Source organism: Rhinatrema bivittatum, chromosome 4, assembly GCF_901001135.1.
Source record: "Rhinatrema bivittatum chromosome 4, aRhiBiv1.1, whole genome shotgun sequence".
Classification (NCBI taxonomy): domain Eukaryota; kingdom Metazoa; phylum Chordata; class Amphibia; order Gymnophiona; family Rhinatrematidae; genus Rhinatrema; species Rhinatrema bivittatum.
In genome coordinates this window covers 79,624,335-79,648,348 of record NC_042618.1, presented here as the reverse complement: position 1 = coordinate 79,648,348, position 24,014 = coordinate 79,624,335, and the positions used below count along the sequence as shown (strand labels likewise).

The 24,014-nt window shown below is 41.9% G+C and overlaps 1 protein-coding gene across 1 annotated transcript in view; it reads right to left on the bottom strand.

Moving 5' to 3' along the window:
• Window positions 1-24,014, bottom strand: part of MDGA2 (MAM domain containing glycosylphosphatidylinositol anchor 2) — a 1,648,575-nt gene that overhangs the window by 465,354 nt on the left and 1,159,207 nt on the right. Inside the window, exon 9 of the mRNA XM_029598388.1 lies at window positions 5,903-6,172. Coding sequence (XP_029454248.1) covers window positions 5,903-6,172 — 270 coding nt within the window. The remainder of the gene's footprint in view (window positions 1-5,902; window positions 6,173-24,014) is intronic.

Below are 24,014 nucleotides of genomic sequence, written 5' to 3'. Positions count from 1 at the left end.
TTTGACTGCCGCAGCACACCAAGCTAATTATGACAATATATTGTCCACTTTTCCCTGGGTGGTAACTCCTAATATGGATCCTGACATCATAAAACTACAACATGGTTTACTTTTCTCTATGTGCACAAGAAATAAAGGAATAAGATACAGCCACCCCTGAACAGTTCAACAATGTATACCCTGAAACATAAAAATACAAACTGAATGATTAGGAAATGGGGGCTGCACATCAGACCTATACTCTGCTCATCTTTCAAAGCCTACCAAAAACAATATCCTATCTATTAAAAACTGTAAACACCTCCTTATAGCAGGGACACTACCCAGACTCATTAAAATTAACTCACATCAGACCAATGCTAAAAAATCCCTCGCTGGATACCTCAAAATATACCACATTGGCCAAAATCCTGGAGTCTATGGTCACCAAAGAACTCTGAAACTATCTAGAAAAGATTAGCAAATAGGATTTGGCCCAAATGAGTTTCCATACAGGTAGGAACCTTTGTTTTCATTTTTTATTTTACTTTCCTGTGAATTAATCAGTATTTATTAGAACCAACCAAACTGCAGAAAATCAAAGTAATAAAATTACTCCTTTTTTCCCCCAATAATTTTCTCCTGTTTTTGTAAGTTACAATAAACACTGATAAATTCTTGGGGGAAATAAAATATAAACTGAAAACAAAGGTCCCCACATATAACAAAGAAACTGTTTTAGCATCCTTATTAGAAGATATGAGATTAATGATGGATCATGGCAGGCCAGGTCTCCTAATCCTCCCTGATTTCTGCGCTATATTTGACACAATCTACCACTAAATCATGCTTACTAGACTAACAAACCTAGGTATCTGGAGTGGGAAGCCAAAAGTTGGGTCAAATCCTTCTTACCATCAGAAACAAAGAAATAACCTGGAAATTACAATTGTCCAAACACTAGCCCCTGAAATGGGGTATACCTCAAGGCTCACCCCTATCACCTATCTTGTTCAATGTATACCAGATGCCCCTCACTATCATTGTAAGGAAATTTGGACTTAAAAGTATACCTCTATGTGGGCAACATTCAATTCCTCATTTATTTATTTATTATTTATTTAAGGTTTTTTTATACCGGCATTCAAGAACTCGTTCTCATCATGTCGGTTTACAGAAAACAGGGGTGCAAAAATATAACCGAAAACATAAATAAACGTGGAGAAGAGAAGCAGTTACAATTAACAAGGGTTCATGAACTGGGATTATCAGAAATAAAAGAGATAGAGAATGATAATTATATACAAGTGTACAATGTAAATAAGGAGTCCTCTGTATATACAAGAGAACAAAATAAATATGGGGTCCACTATATACAGCTACTTAGCATAGGAGTCATTGATGGATCTTGTTAGGTGGAGTTCGGGAAGGCTTGCCTGAAAAGCCATGTCTTAAGTCTTTTCCTAAACGTTAAGAGGCACGGTTCGTTTCTTAGATCTGGTGGGATAGAGTTCCATAGCGGAGGGCCTGCTGTTGAAAGGGCTCGGTCTCTCAAGGTTCTGTGATTAGTAGTTTTTACGGGTGGAACAAGGAGGCATCCTGTGTAGGCTTCCCTAGTCGGTCTTGTTGATTCGTGAACACGGGGAGGAATTTGTAGGTCGATTATGGTGTGTTGGTGAATGATTTTGTATAATAATGTGATGGATTTGTAAATTACTCTGAAGTGGATTGGTAACCAGTGGAGGGCTTGAAGGACAGGAGAGATGTGGTCTCTTTTTCTGGTGTTTGTTAGTAAACGTGCTGCTGCGTTTTGGACCATTTGGAGTGGTTTTGTATATGAGGAGGGGAGGCCAAGAAGAGTCGCGTTGCAAACTTAAGACATCTGAGAAGAAACCACAACAGTCCTAGAAAGTTGTCTAAAGAAAATAACAACCTGGATTACTAACAAAAGACTCCCGATAAACAGGGAACCCCCATGCCAGCTCCCTCCACTCGGCTATGCCTCCGGGCCTTGCCTGGGATGTCGGCTGCCACGGCCTGCCTCTCCGACTCCTCTCCGCTCGCACCCACCAACTCCGAGGCCTCTGCGGCCTCACCAGAGCATGAGATGCCGCCAGCTTCCGGCCCCACCCGTGGTTCCCCCTAGGTGCGTGCGTGCGGCACCACCAGCTATTTAAAGGGCCTTCGTCAGGAAACCTGGGACCGCCCCAGAGGATGACATCATCAGCACGAGACTATTTAAGGCCCTCTTGGGCCATACCCAGATGGCTTGGCAACGAGTCTCTTGCGTTGCTTCTCTCGGGATCCTGCACTTCACCTTGTAAGTCTCCTGTTCCTGTACCTGACTCCCATGCCAGGACCAGGTTTTGGGCCCTTCTTCCTGGAGTCTCTTCTGATGGATCTCTTGGCTCTGAACCTTGGACCGGACTTCACTCTGCTCGTCTGCTGCCTGCTTCTGAACCTCAGACTGGACCTCACTCTGCTCATCTGCCGCCTGCCTCTGAACCTTGGACTGGACCTCACTCTGCTCATCTGCCGCCTGCCTCAGAACCTTGGATTGTACCTCACTTTTCTCTTCTATCCTGAGGCGGGATCAGGGCTCTTGGCCATCCCTTTCCAGCCTGCCCTCCGACTCTAGTCAGGCGCCTGCCTCCTGCCTGCTGGCTCCTGAACTCGGCCTGTCTTGTCTTGCCTGCCAACCTTCTGACTCCAACCACTCCCCGCTCCAGTTCTGGACCCGGCACTTATACCACGCCACAGGGGCCCACCTAAGTCCAGCTGGTTTTGGCATCCAAGGGCTCAACTCGCGGGGAACGTGGATGGGTATTGGTGAAGCTCCGGCTGGCTCCTGCTTTCTCTGGCCTCGCCTCCTGATTTTGGGGACCTGTGGGGGTTTACCCTCTCAGGTAGTGTCAACCCCAGTTCAGGCTAGGGGTCCACAGACCACGCCATGGTTTCTACAGGGACAAAAGAGAGATCCTTTGGGGTAAGAAATTCACCATGGTCCAATACCCCCCACCCCATACATGCACACACATACTTGTACTGGATGATATCATCCAATACTCACATCAGGAGGTGAACAGTTTAGGAGTCATTCTGAAGTGTTCACTGACCATGGACAGCCAAATAACAGCAGTGAAAAATAATGCATTTTGGCACCTCCAAATGTGAAGCAACTAATCCTTTTCTGCTACCATCCAACCTCAAAACAGTAATGTGAGCCATAGTACTTGCACATGTGGACCATTGCATTGCCTTCTACAGGAGACTACCAAAAAAACCACAATGAATAAACTACAGGTATAGCAAAATGCCACTACTAGTGCATTCTTTACCTCTGCCTAATTTCCCTACACTGGCTTCCCATTTTCCTACATATCAAATTTAAGGTCCTACCACTTGCATTTAAGGCACTGAAAAAAAATCAGCTCTACCTATCTGACAGGAAAGATAAAAGAATTTCGCCCAGCAAATAACCTTCACTCAAGTCAACATCAGCTAGCCACACTGCTCCTTAAAACAATCTGACTGAAAAAAAGTAGATCTAGAGCCTTCAGAGGTACAGCACCAGATCTATGGAATGAACTTCTACCTACAAAGGGTCAAGGACTACTTAGACTTCCAAGACCAACTAAAAAGATGGCTGTTCAGTCAACAGATGGGCATCTTATACTGCTTATACCTCCAATCAACATTGAACCCTAATACTGACCCAATATTCCTTGCTGAAATACACTTAATCTACCTCACTATAATGTAATGCTCTTAATATAACATCCCAAATTTCTGATCTAATATATCTTACTATAAAGTAACACACTGTAATCAACCTTGAAGCGGATAGCCACAAAAGGTGGAATAGATTTATAGAATTAAATTAAGTGATGCAAACAATAATAATAAATCAACACAAATTGTACCATGGCTCCTTTTGCCAAAGCAAACAACCAACTTGGCTCCTTAATTTCTTACTGATTTATTTTAATTATTTATGGTGTTTAATGCTATTCTCCTTGATATGCACTGGTCTTTGGCATGCAGTCAAAATGCTTCATTATTAAACCATGTCTCAAAATGCATGTATTTGATTTTACAATATTAGAATAGCCTTTTAAATGCATCTCTATTTTTAATGCTGGCATAGTCCCCACGCTACCTTTTATGATTTGGTTTGCAAACGCAAACATTATTTTTAACTTCCCTCTGAACTGAAACATAGAGATGTCTATTAGACAATTAAAAAAGGGTAGGACTTCATGGATTTCTAGGCTTTTTTCAACCTAACCAACCAGGTAACTATGAAAACATGCAGCAGTACAACCCACTAAAATACTGTTCTCTACCCCATACAATGACCTCAGTTTCATTATTTCTTTAATTCCCCCTGCATGTCTGACTGGTTATGGCAAATCTGTGTTTGGCCATGAGAAGCTGTACAGTCACATATTTCTAACATTTCACATTTGGCTGTTTAGTTATTGCACCAAGAACAAATATCTCCAAAGCTCTTAGCTCCTGTATCTGAAATTCAATTAGGCCTTCCCAGTTCAGAACATAATTATATAATTATTTCCAATCCATTCATGGGGTTGAAAGCCCTTGGAAATTGAGAAGGTACCTTCCTGTTCCTGTCTCTATTCTCTTTAAATTTCACACTTTTTAGTAAACAAGTCATCAAAAAGATCAAAATACCTGAGGGGCATAAAACAGGGGATGAGATTTTCACTTTTTTTTCAATGTTTTCAGTTTGACCCTACTTCTTATAAATAAAACCAATTATAAACTAAATCTTGTATGACGCTCAGACACAATTATTTTATAAACTCTATACCTGTACCTTAAACCTAAAAAATATGTCATCCATCATCTGTTAGTTCTATTTCTATCTGAAGATGATAGAAGTTAACAAGGAAACTTTAAGGGGTAGATTTCAAAAGGTGCGCATGCGCGTCCAGGTGCGCGTGCTTCCGGGCGCGCACACATGGACATTCCAATTTTATAACATGCGTGCCCTGGCATGCGCATGTTATAAAATCCGGGGGCCATGCACACATGCGCGCCGGATTTTATGATCTGTGCACGCATGTGCGGGCGGCGCGCACAAGAGGGCCTAATTTTATAAAGGTATGTGTGGCAACGAGATCGAGCCTCTCCCAGTTCCCTCCCAGTCCGATCCAATTAAGGAGTGGACTGGGAGGGAACTTTCCTAACCTCCCTGCCTAACCTTCCTTCCCCTCTCCTCCACACCCCTTAAACTTAACCTACCTCACCTTTTTTTTTTTTTTTATTTTGTAAGTTGCTGCTCCTCTGGAGTTGAAGCAACTTGCGTGCGCCAGCCAACTGACAGCGTGCGCTTCCCTAGCAAATGGCCGCTGTACCGGCCGCCTCTAGCCCTGCCCCTTGGACCGCCCTGTTCTCTGGGCCCAGCACTTATTCGCATATCGGGGTTTACACGCATGGCTGGTCCCGTTTGAAAATTCACCCAGCGTGCATAAGGCCCGGCCACGCGCGTTAACCCCAGGATTTATGCGCGCCGGGCATTTAAAATCTACCCACAAATTTGTACTGCTTTAAACAGACTATTATCTCCAAGCTCAAAAACCGACTCAAAAACACTTATATATATATATATATATATATATATGAATAAAGAGCATCCATGTTTAGGTTCAACATTTATTTGCTTTGGCATCATTGCACTAGCATACATAACTACCTTCTTACTACGAATTTAACATCTAAGAAAAATGTGACTATTCTATTGAAATAAACCATTCTGAAAAAAAAAATTGTGTTATTGTAATCGTTGAAATTACTTAAATTGACAAAGTTAAATTAGAAAACAAAAATGTCATGCAGTAAAATATCTTAGTGCATTAGACCAAAGCACAGTTAAATGATAATATCTTGGAAAACTTACCTGTAACAAGAAAGCTGCATCTCCCAGCCCCAGCTTCATTGATGATGCTACAATTGTAAGTCCCATAGTTTTCCTTAGCAACAGTGTTAATTGTATATTCAGTAGAGTCTTGAGAGTCAAACTGACCATTCTTCAGCAACTTGGTGCCCAGTCTCCACTCATACATCAGAACCCGGGTTGGATACGCCCTCAGCACCCTGCAGCTCATGGTCAGGCTGTGGTCTAGTCCCTGCCTAATCTCCATGAATGCTGGCTCTACTGCAGGTGGATCTGTAGAAAACAGATGAAAGCACTTGTAAGTTATTATTGAAATTACTAAACTGAGTTGAAGACTGTGCAGCAATCTGGACAATTCTATACGTCTGTATAGAATAAGATTAATAGCTACCAGTTGTACAGTTTTATACAGAGGCTACTTCATATTTTTTTCCACGGTGTATTCTTTCACTGTCTATAATAAATGTTATTATGTGTTTTGGAATGTTTTATTTTACGAGAGGAATCTAATAGGTGGATATGGGCTTTGCATATGATGCCTTGGGCATATATATGAGTTAATGATGCTATGATACCTGCCCTCAATATCCAAAGAGGCACAAGGCAGGGATGCCCTTTATCCCCTCTCTTATTCAATCTAGCGATTGAGACCCTTGTTCAGCTGATGTGAAGGTGCAAAATGGTAGCGGGAGTTGACCATAAACGATCCTTATATGCCAATGAGGTAATATTATATTTGACCCAATTAGAGACTTAAGGCTGGATTTACTAATGCCACAAAGCATAGTGAATTCGGCGATAACGGGGGGGAGGGGGGGGAACAGGGGGGGGGGGGTCCTGCGATAACTGGCAGCGATCGCACATCCACAGAGGGATCACTGCCAGCGTCGCGCCAAAGAACATAAAAAGTGTAGTTATTTGACGCGAAACTGGCAGCAAAAATGCAGCGTACCCGGTGCTGCCCCGACTCCTCCTCTTCCGGGGCTGATACCGCCCCGACTCCGCCCCAATCTTGGTATCGCGTGCGATCCGCTTGGAAAATGACCCCCTTAGGTGCTAACATTGATTATTTTGTTGGAGGAATATGGAAAAATATCGGGGTACCAAGTTAGCTTCACAAAATCTGAATTATTCCCAATAGGTAACAAGATTTAAATTCCAAGATATCTGGCATGGTTTTAAAAAAGTGACAAAGTTTATTAGGTGTCTGGTTGTAGGAGCGCCAATAAATTTTACATAAGCTCTTGTGATTGAATTATCATCTGTACTGGAAATAATCCAAAAGGATCTGAGGGAATGAGGAGATCTATATATATTGTGGGAGGTGCATAAAACTGCTTAAGATGTGTATTCTTCCTAGGCTTCTATATTTATTTCATCACATTCCGTGCAGGGTCCCACAGATAGGAGGTAATTTTCAAAGGAGTTACAAGTGTAAAATGTAACATACTATCGTAGCAATTTTCAAAAGCCATTTATGTGCATAAAGTGCACTTACACATGTAAAACCCAGTTTTAGGCATGTAAATCCTTTTGAAAATCAGGCCCTTAATGTTCAGCTCCTTGAATAGTCAAATGCATAGTTTTATCTGTCATATTGGGGTAAAACAAATTAGCAGAACCACATTGAGCTTACCTAAATTGCAAGTGGGCATGGGATTATTTGTTCTTCAATGCTATTATTTATCACTTATCAACATTTAAGAACATAAGAATATGCCATACTGGTTCAGCCCAGTATCCTGTCTCCAACAGTGGCCAATCCAGGTCATAAGAACCTGGCAAGTACCCAAAAACTAACTCTATCCCATGTTACTGTTGCTAGTAATAGTAGTGGCTATTTTCTAAGTCAACTTAATTAATAGCAGATAATGGACTTCTCCTTCAAGAACTTATCCAATCCTTTTTTAAACCCAGCTACACTAACTGCACTAACCACATCCCCTGGCAACAAATTCCAGAGTTTAATTGTGCGTTGAGTGGAAAAGATCTTTCTCCGATTAGTTTTAAATGTGCCATATGCTAACTTCATAGAGTGCCCCCTAGTCCTTCTATTATCCGAAAGAGTAAATAATCGCTTCACATTTACCCGTTCTAGACCTCTCATGATTTTAAACACCTCTATCATATCCCCCCCTCAGCCATCTCTTCTCCAAGCTGAACAGTCCTAATCTCTTTAGTCTTTCCTCAAAGGGGAGCTGTTCCATCCCCTTTATCATTTTGGTCACCCTTCTTTGTACCTTCTCTATCACAATCTTTTTTTAGATGCGGTGACCAGAATTGTACACAGTATTCAACGTACGGTCTCACCATGGAGCGATACAAAGGCATTATGACATTTTACATTTTATTCACCATTCTATTTCTAATAATTCCCAAAATTCTGTTTGCTTTCTTGACTGCCGCAGCACACTGAACTGACGATTGCAATGTGTTATCGACTATGACGCCTAGATTTCTTTCTTGGGTGGTAGCACCTAATATGGAACCTACCATTGTATAACTATAGCATGGGTTATTTTTCTCTATATGCATCTCCTTGCACTTATCCACATTAAATTTCATCTGCCATTTGGATGCCCAATTTTCCAGTCTCACAAGCTCCTCCTGCAATTTATCACAATCTGCTTGTGATCTAACTACTCTGAATAATTTTGTATCATCTGCAAATCTGATTACCTCACTCGTCGCATTCCTTTCCACATCATTTATAAATATATTGAAAAGCGCAGGTCCCAATACAGATCCCTGAGGCACTCCACTGCCCACTCCCTTCCACTGAGAAGATTGTCCATGAAATCCTACTCTCTGTTTCCTGTCTTTTAGCCAGTTTGTAATCCATGAAAGGACATCGCCACCTATCCCATGACCTTTTACTTTTCCTAGAAGCCTCTCATGAGGAACTTTGTCAAATTTCTTCTGAAAATCCAAATACACTACATCTACCAGTTCACCTTTATCTACATGTTTATTAACCCCTTCAAAAAAGTGAAGCAGATTTGTGAGGCAAGACTTGCCTTGGGTAAAGCCATGCTGACTTTGTTCCATTAATGCATGTCTTTCTATATGTTCTGTGATATTGATATTTAGAACACTTTCTACTATTTTTCCTGGCACTGAAGTCAGGCTCACTGGTCTGTAGTTTCCCAGATTTCCCCTGAAGCCCTTTTTAAATATTGGGGTTACATTAGTCACCCTCCAGTCTTCAGGTAAGCAATTTACAAAGGTACATTCATAGAGTAATAACTGGGCCACTCGCATTGCATGTCTCAGGAAGTGGTAGGGGAAGAATGTTTCTATTGCATGGGTTCATGGAGAAGGTGCAGACGGAAAGAGTAGAACTATTATTGTTAACCATGCCACGTAGTGCGTTCATAGACTGCAGAATTTTAAGGAACAATCCCATTCTATCACATAATATTTGTATTTGGTGAAGAGTGAATACACATTTCAGGGTGACTGAAGCAGAGTTATCACTAATTTAACCTCTGGCAAAAACCCCCAAAGATTTCATACTGTTCTTCTTCCCAGAAACATAGAATTGGGAGCAATGTAGGTTGTGATTTATGTGGCAAAAATGTAAAGGAGATGGTTGGCCTAATTTTTCTGAATTAAAAGACAAATACAAAGTTGCTTCAGAAACCCAACAACTTTATTTACAAATCCAGATACCATAGTAAAACACAGAAATAAAATTATTCCAATCCTTCGGAAATATTTGTGAGTAATCTAGGAATTAAGAGTAAAATCATATCATCCATTCAGTATATAGTTGTTCAATAGATCCAGATCAGGAACACAATAAAATTCAGAATATAATAGACACATGGAAGCAATATTGAGTTACAGGTTTCAGTGGATGACATGGACTAGAAAATGATATAGCAAAAAGGCTCATTTGTTCTCCATGTGTGCAAGGATTAAACTGTTGATACATTTACTTCACTGTACTTTTAGATATCCAATTTTTTTTAACAAAATTCAAGAATGATGTCACCTCTGTGTTGGAGTGGATGTCGTTTGGATGGGACACGTCTGCATAAGTGGTGGACATGTCCCAATGTCAATCACTTTTGGAGGAAATTTGAAATAGAAATCAAAAAGGGTGATTAAACAAAAAAAATCTCACTCCAGCTTTATGCTAATTAGGAACTGGGGGGAGAGATCTTGGGCAGGGGAGAAACAATGGCAATAATAAGATTCTAATTACTTACTGTATACATGCTGCTCAACATACAATTGCTTTCTACTGGAAAAAGTCTCCATATATCACAAGATGGAGGAAACAGCTGTTTGAGATTGCATTAATTGAAAAGATCACAAATGTGCTTAGAGGGCAAAAAGATAAATATGAGCAAATTTAGAGGAAATATTGAGACTGTGTATACAGAATTGGATGAAGATGGAAGGAGTCACTTAAAAGCGTTTATAAGTTAAGGGTTTAATTGTGGTAGATATTACGAGGATCCCATTTGTCAAGTTTCTATTGTATTTAATGTGAGCTCAATTGCAGAAAAAAATGTAATGTTTTCATATGCAATGGTTTTATGTGTTTCACATGCAAAATAAAATGTTTCAAAAAATGGAAATGGATATTATGAGGTTTTCTAATGATATTTTTTAAAAAATTGACTATTATAGAAGCTTTACTTTATAACCTATAGCAATCTCCAATAATAAAAACAAAAATCTTTATATTAGATACCCAAGACGATATTTGACAATTTTATTGGATGATTCACTAATGCTGTGAACTTCAGATGTTAAAATGTTTTAAATATTTTTGTATTACTTTCAAAACCATAATTACACAGAATCTTCTTGCAAACAGAAAACTTGAAAGATATATAAGAAAACAGACAAAAAAACCCCAAGTGTACTAAAGAAAATACAATATCTCTAAAATCAAACCCACAAATAGATAAAGTTATCAATGGCAAATATTGTAGATAAAACAAAAAAAATGCAACCAGAGCATAACTAAGTCTAATTTAATTCAGCATGATATAGAGTAGTATCAGCACTTTATTTGTTCTCCTATTTAAAACTAAACACAAAATAATATCCCAACTTCAAGGAATAAAGTGGAGATTTGTGCTCAGCTTTACTGTAAGAATTTATCCTAACAGTACAATTGCGATCATAGTCTGGGTTGTGATATAAAAACATGAATGTGGTTTTGATAGTTTGTGCAACTCTACAGTGTGTTGCTACAGGCCAAAACGACCCTATATTTCTTTGCTCTGCCTTGCATGATTTATTTAATCATATTGTTTTCTTAAATATCTCTACTACAATAATAATTCTATTTGTAGAATTATTGAGGGATAAATTCACTGAGAGTTTGATATTTGTCAGGATAACATTTGAGTTACCCAGACAACCCCCCCCCCCCCTGAGCAGATACATTTTGCTGGGTAAGTCATTACCCTGGTAAAATTTATCCAAACAAAAAGAGGCAGGGTGGAGGGCATTCCAATGCCATGGTTAAAACGTATCTGAATAGCATCAATATTCACACAAATCCAAAAAGGTCAATATTTAAAACCTACGCCAGAAACTCACAAGTTATTCACTATATGATAAGTTGTGAATATTTCCCTTGCTTATCCAGCCTGGATTCTCTAATACCGCCGGGCTCTTTGAATCGTGCGCCTCAGGGGGGCGAAGCAGGGGGCGGGCCTGCGAAAGCTGGCAGCGATCGCCGGCTTTCGCACCCAATAGTGCCATCATTAAAGGAATTGGGTGCGAAATTGGCAGCGAAAAGGGTTCTTACCTTTTCACTGTCCGCGATGTCTTCACAGCATCCGCCCCGGTGCCGCCCTGACTCCTCCTGTTCCGGTCTTGACGCCGCCCCCATTTAGTGATCGCACGCAAAAAGTCTCTTTTCGTGTGCGATCGCTCTGGAAAATGACCCCCTAAATTTGGCCAGATAAAAGTCATTGCCCAGCTGAGATCTGCTGAATAAGAAAGAGGCATAATAGGGGGTCAGGGGCGAGGACCTAGGTAGGGGCAGGGGAGGGGGTTGATTTAGCTGAATCTGATATTTGGAGTAAGCCAAATAAATTATATGTGCCTGAGAGCAAATCTAAAATTATCCAGCCCCATGTAATAACTTTAGTCTTCACCAGTACTATCATAAAAATATATCTACCTTGCAGGCCTAGACAGCCCTCCAACCCAAGCAACTGGCCCTAGCGGGCTGACCATCCCCAAGCCCCTTTAAAGTGATTAAATAAATTTAAAAAGTAAGTGGGCCAGCCTTAGCCTGGCACCATCCCTCCACCCTCTCCCCTATTCTACATCTTTAATGTTAAACTATCCCTCCTCAGGCTTCCCTCGCTACCTCTCCTACCCTCTAACCAGGGGTGGGCACTTCCGGTCCTCGAGGGCCACAAACCAGTCGGGTTTTCAGGATAACCCTAATGAATATGCATGAGAGAGATTTGCATGCACTCTGCCTCAGTTGTATGCAAATCTATGTCATGCATATTCATTAGGATATCCTAAAACCTCGACAGGTTTGTGGCCCTCGAGGACTGGAATTGCCCACCCCCTGCTCTAACCCAATCCTAACCCTCTCATACTGGTACCTTTCACTTTGCAATTCTTCAGCCTAGATCACAGTGGCACTCTCTGTATTGCTATGGGAGCAACTCTGAAAGCATATGCTACATCATTGCTCCTATTGCAAAGCAGAAAGTGCAAAGCCTAGGTCACAATAGCAGCATACTGCAATCTAGGCTGAAGAACTGTAAAATTAAAGGTACTGAAAGGGTGGGAGTGAGTGAAGCCCAAGGAGGGGTATTTCAACATTAAAGATATGGAATAGGGACAGGGCAGGGCAGTGCCAAAGCACTTCAATTTTAAAATTTATGTAATCCCTTAAGAAGAGTTTGGAGCATTTTGCATGCTTGGTAGAGATGTGCATTTGTTTAAAAAGAATTCGCAAAATACAACAAATAAGGCTGATTTGTTTCATTTGGGGGGATTCCAAAACAAATCAGGAACCCCGAATAAAACAAACCTTATTCATTACATTCATTTTAAATGAATTCATCAGGCTTAAGCCTAGGCCCGAGGCTGGTGCCTCACCTAGGGCCATAGGCTGAGGCCCAAAGAAAGGACTACGGCCTATTCCCGAGCGAGACACCAGCACACCGGCCTAGACCTAGACCCAACTCCGGGGTCTCGGCCTTGGCACAGGCCAACGCTAGGATCTTGGCCAAGCCACCATTGAACAAATTAACCTGCTCCATTGGGTATCCATGGAAGATGCCAGTCAGGATCTTGATGCCTAGGACTTGTCCTAAGCCAGAGCCTGGACCCAGACCAGATGCCATGGCCCAGCCAAGAGGTAGGGCGCGATGCTGGGGCCTTGATCCGAACACAGGCCTGACCCTGGGTCCCAGCTCGAAGGCTGGGTCCTGATGCCTTGGCCTCGGCCCAATGCCACAGCATGGCCCAGAGGCCAGGTCTCCATGCAAGGTTCTCAACCTGGACCTAGACTTGATGACAGGTCCTGACCTGGAGGCTGGGTCCTGACGCCTGAGTCTCAGCCTATGCCAGAGCCCAGAACCAGGCCCAATGCCAAGGTCCAGCCCACAGGCCAGGTCTTGAAGCTGGGGTTTCACCCTGGACCTAGGCCTGATTTCATGACCCCGCCTTCAGGCTAGGTCATGGCCCGGGCCTAGGTACAATGCCACGGTCTAGCCTGGAGACCAGGTTCTAATGCTTGGGCCTTGGCCAAGGGTCAGGCCAGGCCCGAAGCACAGGCCTCAGAGCAGGTCTGATGTCCTCTTCTTCTTCAACTGACATCATCTGCTGGGGCTGAACCAGCAGACAGCTTCAGTTCAAGAAGAAAAGAAGAGGACATTGGACTTGCTCCAAGGCCTGGGATCTAGGTCTATGGCTAAGCCAAGGCCCAGGCGTTAGGACCTGTCTTCCAGGCTGGGCCCTGGCCCTGGCCTTTGGGCCGGGCCTTGGCATTGGCACTGGGCCTGTGCCCTGAAGACCTACTGTGTTTTCAGCCTACACAAGACCAAGGCCTCTGCCTGAGCCTAGGCTTTGCCAGCAGATCCCAACTGGACCAGGTTAGTTGGGGCCGGAAAGGAGGGGGATCCTGGCCCCAGCATTTTTCGGGTGGGTGGGAGGCCTTGGAAGGCCCTGTTTTTTGTTTTTTTGGCTTTTTAAATGTTTGATTTGCTTTTTTTCACATGAATGAAGTATATCAAACATTCCATGAACTAACATTCATGCGGGAAAAAAACTCCCAAAAATGAACCAAAAAAAGAAAACAATTTTTTTCCCTTACACATCCTTAATACTTGGCATGGTAGGGCCAGTTGTCCTGTCTAGGTTGGTGGGGGAAGGGGGTGCTATCTTTCAGGTTACTAGGCTCATAAGTTAGTTGTTGTTGTTTTTTAATACTGCAGCACCACTTAACCAGCTATATTTTTTTGAATATAGCTGGTTAAGGCTAAAGTTATCCAGCCACACAGGACTGGATAACTTAAAAGCCTATCCAGTGATATTAAAAAGATAGGTTCAAATGATATCTCGATAAAGGTAGCTGGATAATTTTAATTGGGGATATTCAGTGGGACATTTATCCTGATGAATATCCAGGAATAGCCAGATAGGTTATCTGTACTAAATGTTTTTGACTATTAGCCTTCAAAAGCCAACATCTTATACAAACAACCACCTACAGCCATTGATTTGCTGTCTCATTATGTACCAGAACGAATTTACAAAATAAAAGTCAAAGTATCAGTCTTATGTATATACAAAAACACAGCTTTCCTATGAACGCATATATACACAGATTTTGAAAATTTGCAGTGAATGTAAAGATAAAAGAACTCCTTTGCAAATGTTGTGTACGGATAGACTTCACATTTTCAACTTTGTTCCTTCTCTTTCTCTATTTTCTTTTACTTTCTCTTCTTTTTTTCCCACATCACGTTCCACACTCTCTTTTTGATCATTCCCTTTCCGTCCAGTCTTATTTTTTTCTGCTAATTTTGTTTCTCTCCTTTCTCCCTCAATAAGTCTCCCCAGCCACCTTTAAAGACTCTCTATTTCTTTGCCACTGTACCAAGGAACCAGAATGCACAATACCACAGAGCCTCGCATTGTCAAGAAATGAGAGTTGTGGGTGGGGAAATGATCCTTTGTGGAGTGAGAGAAGAGGGAGTGAGAAAGGAGTGTTCACTGTTGGCTGCCCCCCCTTCCTCAGTATCTCCAGCAATATCTATCGCTACCTCCATTATGTCCCAACCAGTCTCTCTCTCTCTCTCTGTTCCTTCACCTTGTCCTGACCAGTCTCTCAGTCCGCCCACCTTGTCCTAATCAGTCTATCAATCCTTCCACCCTTCCATCAGTCTCTCTCTTTCTCTCAATTCTCCAGTTGTCTCTCTTTCATTCCTTCACTCTGTCCCAAGTCTTTCTCAATCTCATTCCATGTTTTTCCCACCAGTTTCACTCACTCTCAATCCTCCCACCCTATGCCCACCAGTCTCTCATTCCTCCCATCATTTTCTCTCTTTCACAATTCCTCCACCCAGTCCTCACCAGTTTCTCTCAGTCCTCCCACCAATCTGTCTCTCAGTCTCCCCATCCTGTTCCCACCAGCTTCTCTCTCTCTCAATCCTCCTTCCCTTTCCTCAGCAGTCTCTATTTCAGCTGCTCCAGCATAAGTCCTTTTGAGCTGTGTCTCTACTGTTACTGTAGCTAAAATGGCTTTTATAATAAGGGGTTTCTGGTGTTACTCTGGGAGCGACTAGACCCACAAAAGAAGGGTCAGGAGAGGAAAACTGCCCTCCTTCCAGTTGGGTCTTCCAAACAAAAAGAACCAAGGGGACTGCAACCCGCCCAACCAGTCTCCCAGAGAGGGAAGGCAGCGTCTTTAAAAGTATAACACTCAGATAAATTCAGTGTTGAAGAAAAACATTTATTTACCAATTTTGTTGACCAAGCAAGTAGAATAAATCAGCAATTCAAATTCTTGCTAACTTTTGAAAATAACATTTAAAGCAGAAAGTATTTTTCACACAGTGAATAACATGAAAGAATCTTTTTCTCCACTTTTCTTTCTAGGATTCTCCTTCTCTTATTGGTGCAGGTACCTGCTACAATAGGACTCTTATCAGATAAGTATACGTACATATCTACATACTGGAGTTTATGCACTGCTGTAGTTGGTAAAGGTAAGTATGTCTTTGTATATATTCCTTCCTTTCTTGGCGTTTCTCAAGTTTGTCTGTCCTTTAACACTGTTGCATTGTCTTTAGTCTCCTTTGCTTTTACTTTTTGTGTCTCTATATCTCTTGCTTTCTTGTTCAGTCCAGCTAGGCATAGGGACGGTAACTTTCAAACTGGGGCATGGGCTCACATTTGTGCACATACAACAGCTCGCATCCAGGGACTCGGCCATTTTATAACATACGCGTGCATGTTATAAGACAGTCTGGCCGTGCGCACATGTGCACAAAATTTTAAGTGGGCTTGTGCATGAGCATGCAAATCCTGCTTCTACTGCGTAAATCATGGGATTTTAAAAGGGGCATGCGCTGACACCATTCCCAGTCTTACCAGTTCGTCCTAGGTTCACCCAGTAAAATGATAGGTCCTCCAACCCCCCCCCCCCCCCCCAGTTTTTAATAGCCTTCAAACTCCACAGATCTGCCTAGTTTCCTTTATTTTTTAACTTACACTTCATCCATAGAAGAAGTAAAGTTACGCTACAGGGGACCTTGGCATGTGCCGAGGCACGTAATTATTTACACGCACATCTCTAGATCATGCCCTGAAATGCCCATGCCCTGCCCAGACTATGCTCATGACAAGCCCGTTTTTGAAATCTTTGGAGATGTATGTGCTGCAAGAGATCCATGCGTATCTGGGCTGCTTTTAAAATCCACTTGGCACACATGAACCCCGATTTATTCATGCATCCCCTAATTAATGCGCATGCCAGGCTTTTAAAATTCACCACTTAGCTCTTCCTAATTGAGTCCAGTGTCGTTCTGTCTCCTTACACTGTAGAACCTTTTTGAATCTCCTCCGGTCTCTGGACCTTTGTGTGCGCTGTGTTTGGTCCGGTTTTCTCAGTGATCTCCTTCTCCGATGCAATTTTCCTGACTATTTTTAAATAACATAAAACATATTACCCTAACTGCTCTATTACCTCCCCCTTTTCCGAAGATGTACTACTGGTGTTACCACATGCGGTGTCTTCATCTAATTGAACTTATGCTAGCTTAGTCTAGCCATATTTACATGGTCTGTATAGGTCCTGTTTCTATCAGTACACACACACGGGCCTACTACTCATGACCCTGCCTCTGCTTTCATCTTACCCAAAATCCTCACTCACAAACACACACACACACATCAGGAATGCTCTCAGGGTCACAGGCAGCACTGTCATGAGGAGTTCATTGAAAAGTACCCTCTAGACTAGCTGGGAGATCTTCTGGTTCTTCACAAACACACAGAAATGTCTTTTCATGCAAATGCAATGGGCCCTATCTTTCACAACTGGTATGTACAGACTGATGCCCCTAAATGCCTTGCTATTTAGACCACTACCCATCAATTCAAACCCTGTCACAGAGTCTAACACACAATCCATTGCACATGCAAGGCAGCATCAAACAAGAGCCAGCTGAAATAGGTATTCTGACTGTCCAAAGATGTATCTATCGCTTAGGCACCACACATAGAATGTCAAAGTCTCATACCTATTAGCTTTTCCCTTGCCCTACACCTTCCCAACAAGAGCAATACCCTCTAACAGAATGAAAGCACATAACATAATACTGCTGTTCTCTTCACATAAGAACATAAGAAATTGCCATGCTGGGTCAGACCAAGGGTCCATCAAGCCCAGCATCCTGTTTCCAACAGAGGCAAAACCAGGCCACAAGAACCTGGCAAGTATCCAAATACCAAGAAGATCCCATGCTACAGATGCCAGTAATAGCAGTGGCTATTTTCTAAGTCAACTTGATTAATAGCAGATAATGGACTTCTCCTCCAAGAACTTATCCAAACCTTTTTTAAACCCAGCTACACTAACTGCACTAACCACATCCTCTGGCAACAAATTCCAGAGTTTAATTGTGCGTTGAGTGAAAAATAATTTTCTCTGATTAGTTTTAAATGTGCTACATGCTAACTTCATGGAGTGCCCCTACTCCTTCTATTATCTGAAAGAGTAAATAACAGATTCACATTCACAGATGACATGTCGCTGGAGGAAATGGAGGAGCAAGAGCTGGAAGAGGAGGCTGCTGACGATGACCCAGCCTCAGCCCCCGCTGACACAGCTACCACCGCTGGGGAGGAGCAAGCTGCTCCTCTTCAACACCAGCCATCAGCAGGAGAGGCACCAGTGGTGACAGTCAACCCCTTGCAGAGATGCACCCTGGGCCACAGCACCCTCCAAGTAGGGTCTCTTCTCCTTTCGGACTGGGATAGAAGTGATGCCGAAGACCCAGACTGGCCAGCCTTTGCTGGCCGAGGGAGGCCCCATCACTCTCAGTTTCTTCCTCCATCATCTGTTGTCCTGGCTGGAGAACCAGGCTCAGCAGCTGTTTGCTCAGACCATGCATATGATGGAGGAACGGCTGAGGGCAACGGAAGCTGCCCTTGAGGGTCTCGCCGAAGAATAGCTGTGCTAAGCCGAGGTCCAGCTGCATCCTGGCAAGATTCTGCTGGACTTGGCTTGGGCATGGGCTTCTGCGGTTTCTGGCCCCTTTTTCTGTTCTTGTAAATAGTTTTGGTCCCTAGTTTTTCCCACTTCTGTCCTATTTTATTTTATTGTTTTATATTGTACATAGTTTTGCTTTTGTAGGACTTTCTTAATAGTGTTTCACAGGTTGCCAGGGTTTATCTTTGTACTTGTTTACTTGTTATTTTATACAGTCTGTTGCTCTTGTTTGCCAGTTTTCTGGCTACTTCTCTCCCTTGTTCTCTGTAGTCCCATCCCCGGTACCTGTTTGATGTATTTTCCACCTTCAGTTCTGATGTAAACCAGTATGATGTAACTACTAATACCGGTATAAAAAAGTTTCAAATAAATAAATAAATAACCCCTCCAATTCTAGCAGTACCTCTGCATTAGAGTCTCAGTTCCTCGGTCTTTCCCAGGAGTCATGCAATAATCTTGTCACTAATAAAAAGGACAACAAAATGAATATCAGCCAAGGACCCAGATTCTAAACTCAATAATAGTGTAAGTACACAATGTAGTCCTATATATAGCAGACCTCATACATAGTATACATATTTCATGCTAATTAGCATAAGTATACCGCAGTATAATCATTGGTCATATAGTGTCCAAAGTTTTTTTTAAGAATTTTCTTCTGCATACGTGAACATTAAAGCCTATTGGCATATTGTGACTTTGCAAATTTTACATAACATTTCAATCAAGCACTTAGCTTAGTAGTTCCGAGGAGTAAGCAGAGACATGGAGGTGAGGACGAGCACGGTGGCAGGCCCGACACGGACCGTGTTTCGGCTTAAAAGCCTTCTTCAAGGGCAAATAGTGTCTGCAAATCAAAACGCATAATGAATAAAAAGGATCACATCACAATTCATGCATTTATAAACATTATATAGCGGTGGTACCAACATGTAAATAAAATAGCTGCATCTTAAGCAATGAAATTTTTCTCCTCTGCCGGAGCGGACGCTCTCGCGCCATTTTTCAAGGAGCTGCAGCAAATCAGGATCCCGGCTCCACCCAGGAAATGACGCACATGGTTGCTAGGTGAATTGCAACAAAAAATTACAACAAAGAATACCACTCAATGGCTGCGTTAAGCCCTTCAGGTTCCACACATTGTAATTGAAATATCCAGCGCTGTTCCTTCAGGTTGAGAAGTTTCTGAAAATCTCCTCCTCTCTTTGTAGGAAGGATGCGGTCAATGACCCGCCATTTAAGATCAGTGAACAGATGTTTATTATCAAGGCAATGCTGAACAATTGGTGCGTTCGTTTTGCCCGTATTCACGCAGCTACGATGTTCAATTAAACGTGTCTTGATGCTGCGTTTTGTTCTGCCAACATAAATTTTGGTACAAGGGCAGACAATAATATAAATCACATGGGTAGAAAGACAAGTCGAATGAAAGTAAGCCTCATGGGTCATACCGGCATTGTCAGTCCAAACAGGGCCATCCAATGATTGTGCACACATTGAGCATTTGCCACAAGCCCAATGACCGGGCAATTCTACAGAATAGGTAGACGTATCAGTATATGTCCTGGTTTGAGTTAACAGATCTCGGAGATTTTTGCCTCTGCTAAAAGCTATTAATGGAAATTCAGAAAAAATTGAATGTATTTGAACAATATACCAATGCTCTCGAAGGATCCTAACAATGTCTTGAGATCTAGAAGAATAACGAATGGTACATACCAACGGAGGTTCTGATCGTACTTCAGTGGAGTCCAATAACAACCACTCGCGCTGAGCGTTAAAAGCTCTCTTTAAAGCCTTTCTGATTATAGGCGGGGGATAACCGCGATGAAGTAATCGGGATAGCAGGGCTTGAGCCTGAATGGCAAACTCTACCTTGTCAGAACATAGACGACGGATGCGCAAAAATTGGCCAATAGGAAGGCTTTTTTTTAAACTGTAAGCATGAAAACTTGAAAAATGGAGTAATGTGTTTCTGTCTGTGGATTTCTTGTAAAGAGTAGTAACAAAATGGTCATTATCCAATGAAATTAAAATATCCAAAAATGAAATACAAGAATGGTGATATTGCATAGAAAAGCAAAGATTAGGATCCAAAGTGTTTATCCACAGTAAAAAATTATTTAAATGGGTGACATCACTGTGCCAAAGAAAAAATATGTCATCAATGTACCGTGTCCAATTGGAGATATATGCAAAAATAGGAGCTGGATATAATAACTGTTCCTCGAAGTTTGCCATATACAAATTAGCTAAACTGGGGGCCATAGTGGCCCCCATCGCTGTTCCATGTGTCTGATTGTAAAAATAATCATTTTCCAAAAAATAATTTTTACACAGAGCAAATTCAGCCAAAGTAACCAAAAATGTAGTAGGAACCCGATGGGGTCTGGGACGAGTATCCAGAAATTGTTCCAGTATTAGAAGGGCCATATCCTGCGGAATGCTGGTATATAGAGATTTTATATCTCTATATACCAGATATATATATATCTCTGTATTGAAGATGGTTTTGCCACTGGTTTTCTTACAAAGAAAGAAGCTGGCTTCCTGGTCAATAAGGAATATAGATCACCTGTTATTTATATGCTTCCTAAGATACACAAGCATCCAACTCATCCTCCAGGCAGACCCATTGTCAACACAATAGGATCTTTGTTAGAACCTCTGTCCATCTTTGTAGATAGATTTTTACAGCCTCTGATTCCTCAAATGGCATCCTTTATAAAAGACACTAAATCCATGCTCACTCGTTTGGACTCTATACATGTAACCACTACCTGTATGCTTGTGACTCTTGATATAAAATCTCTATATACCAGCATTCCGCAGGATATGGCCCTTCTAATACTGGAACAATTTCTGGATACTCGTCCCAGACCCCATCGGGTTCCTACTACATTTTTGGTTACTTTGGCTGAATTTGCTCTGTGTAAAAATTATTTTTTGGAAAATGATTATTTTTACAATCAGACACATGGAACAGCGATGGGGGCCACTATGGCCCCCAGTTTAGCTAATTTGTATATGGCAAACTTCGAGGAACAGTTATTATATCCAGCTCCTATTTTTGCATATATCTCCAATTGGACACGGTACATTGATGACATATTTTTTCTTTGGCACAGTGATGTCACCCATTTAAATAATTTTTTACTGTGGATAAACACTTTGGATCCTAATCTTTGCTTTTCTATGCAATATCACCATTCTTGTATTTCATTTTTGGATATTTTAATTTCATTGGATAATGACCATTTTGTTACTACTCTTTACAAGAAATCCACAGACAGAAACACATTACTCCATTTTTCAAGTTTTCATGCTTACAGTTTAAAAAAAAGCCTTCCTATTGGCCAATTTTTGCGCATCCGTCGTCTATGTTCTGACAAGGTAGAGTTTGCCATTCAGGCTCAAGCCCTGCTATCCCGATTACTTCATCGCGGTTATCCCCCGCCTATAATCAGAAAGGCTTTAAAGAGAGCTTTTAACGCTCAGCGCGAATGGTTGTTATTGGACTCCACTGAAGTACGATCAGAACCTCCGTTGGTATGTACCATTCGTTATTCTTCTAGATCTCAAGACATTGTTAGGATCCTTCGAGAGCATTGGTATATTGTTCAAATACATTCAATTTTTTCTGAATTTCCATTAATAGCTTTTAGCAGAGGCAAAAATCTCCGAGATCTGTTAACTCAAACCAGGACATATACTGATACGTCTACCTATTCTGTAGAATTGCCCGGTCATTGGGCTTGTGGCAAATGCTCAATGTGTGCACAATCATTGGATGGCCCTGTTTGGACTGACAATGCCGGTATGACCCATGAGGCTTACTTTCATTTGACTTGTCTTTCTACCCATGTGATTTATATTATTGTCTGCCCTTGTACCAAAATTTATGTTGGCAGAACAAAACGCAGCATCAAGACACGTTTAATTGAACATCGTAGCTGCGTGAATACGGGCAAAACGAACGCACCAATTGTTCAGCATTGCCTTGATAATAAACATCTGTTCACTGATCTTAAATGGCGGGTCATTGACCGCATCCTTCCTACAAAGAGAGGAGGAGATTTTCAGAAACTTCTCAACCTGAAGGAACAGCGCTGGATATTTCAATTACAATGTGTGGAACCTGAAGGGCTTAACGCAGCCATTGAGTGGTATTCTTTGTTGTAATTTTTTGTTGCAATTCACCTAGCAACCATGTGCGTCATTTCCTGGGTGGAGCCGGGATCCTGATTTGCTGCAGCTCCTTGAAAAATGGCGCGAGAGCGTCCGCTCCGGCAGAGGAGAAAAATTTCATTGCTTAAGATGCAGCTAATTTATTTACATGTTGGTACCACCGCTATATAATGTTTATAAATGCATGAATTGTGATGTGATCCTTTTTATTCATTATGCGTTTTGATTTGCAGACACTATTTGCCCTTGAAGAAGGCTTTTAAGCCGAAACACGGTCCGTGTCGGGCCTGCCACCGTGCTCGTCCTCACCTCCATGTCTCTGCTTACTCCTCGGAACTACTAAGCTAAGTGCTTGATTGAAATGTTATGCAAAATTTGCAAAGTCACAATATGCCAATAGGCTTTAATGTTCACGTATGCAGAAGAAAATTCTTAAAAAAAACTTTGGACACTATATGACCAATGATTATACTGCGGTATACTTATGCTAATTAGCATGAAATATGTATACTATGTATGAGGTCTGCTATATATAGGACTACATTGTGTACTTACACTATTATTGAGTTTAGAATCTGGGTCCTTGGCTGATATTCATTTTTGTGTTACTGGGCAGCTATTCCCTACTTTAAACTGGGTGCTATAGGACTTCTGTGGTCGCAACTAATAAAAAGGATGCAGGTTTTCACTGCACATTTTGTAACACCAACATTATTAATAGAAACATGTTACCATCCCAGCTCAGCTCAATTTCTAGGAGAGAGACAGAGCTAGTATACACTGCTGGGTCAATTACACTTCCATGGGTCCCAGAAAGCCACTCTGGGTTGTTTCCCCAAAACGTTGTAATGAAACAAATGTATAGAGTTATGTGGTTGGGAGAGAAACTACTCCAGACTCACTGGGAGAGGGGGATTACATATAGAGGCCTTATTACTGCAAGGTAAAGGGGGAACAGAGTACACACATTCAGGCCGATACAGAAAAAGTCGCAGGAGAGCGGGTGAGCGCCCAGGCCACTCTCCTGGGCGTGCGATTCAGGACGGTGGCCTATGCAAATTAGGGCCTGCAGTAAAAAGAGGCGCTAGGGACACAGGCATGTCCCTAGTGCCTCTTTTTGGACAGGAGCGGCGGCTGTCAGCAGGTTTGACAGCCGACGCTCAATTTTGCCGGCATCGGTTCTCAAACCCGCTGACAGCCACGGGTTCG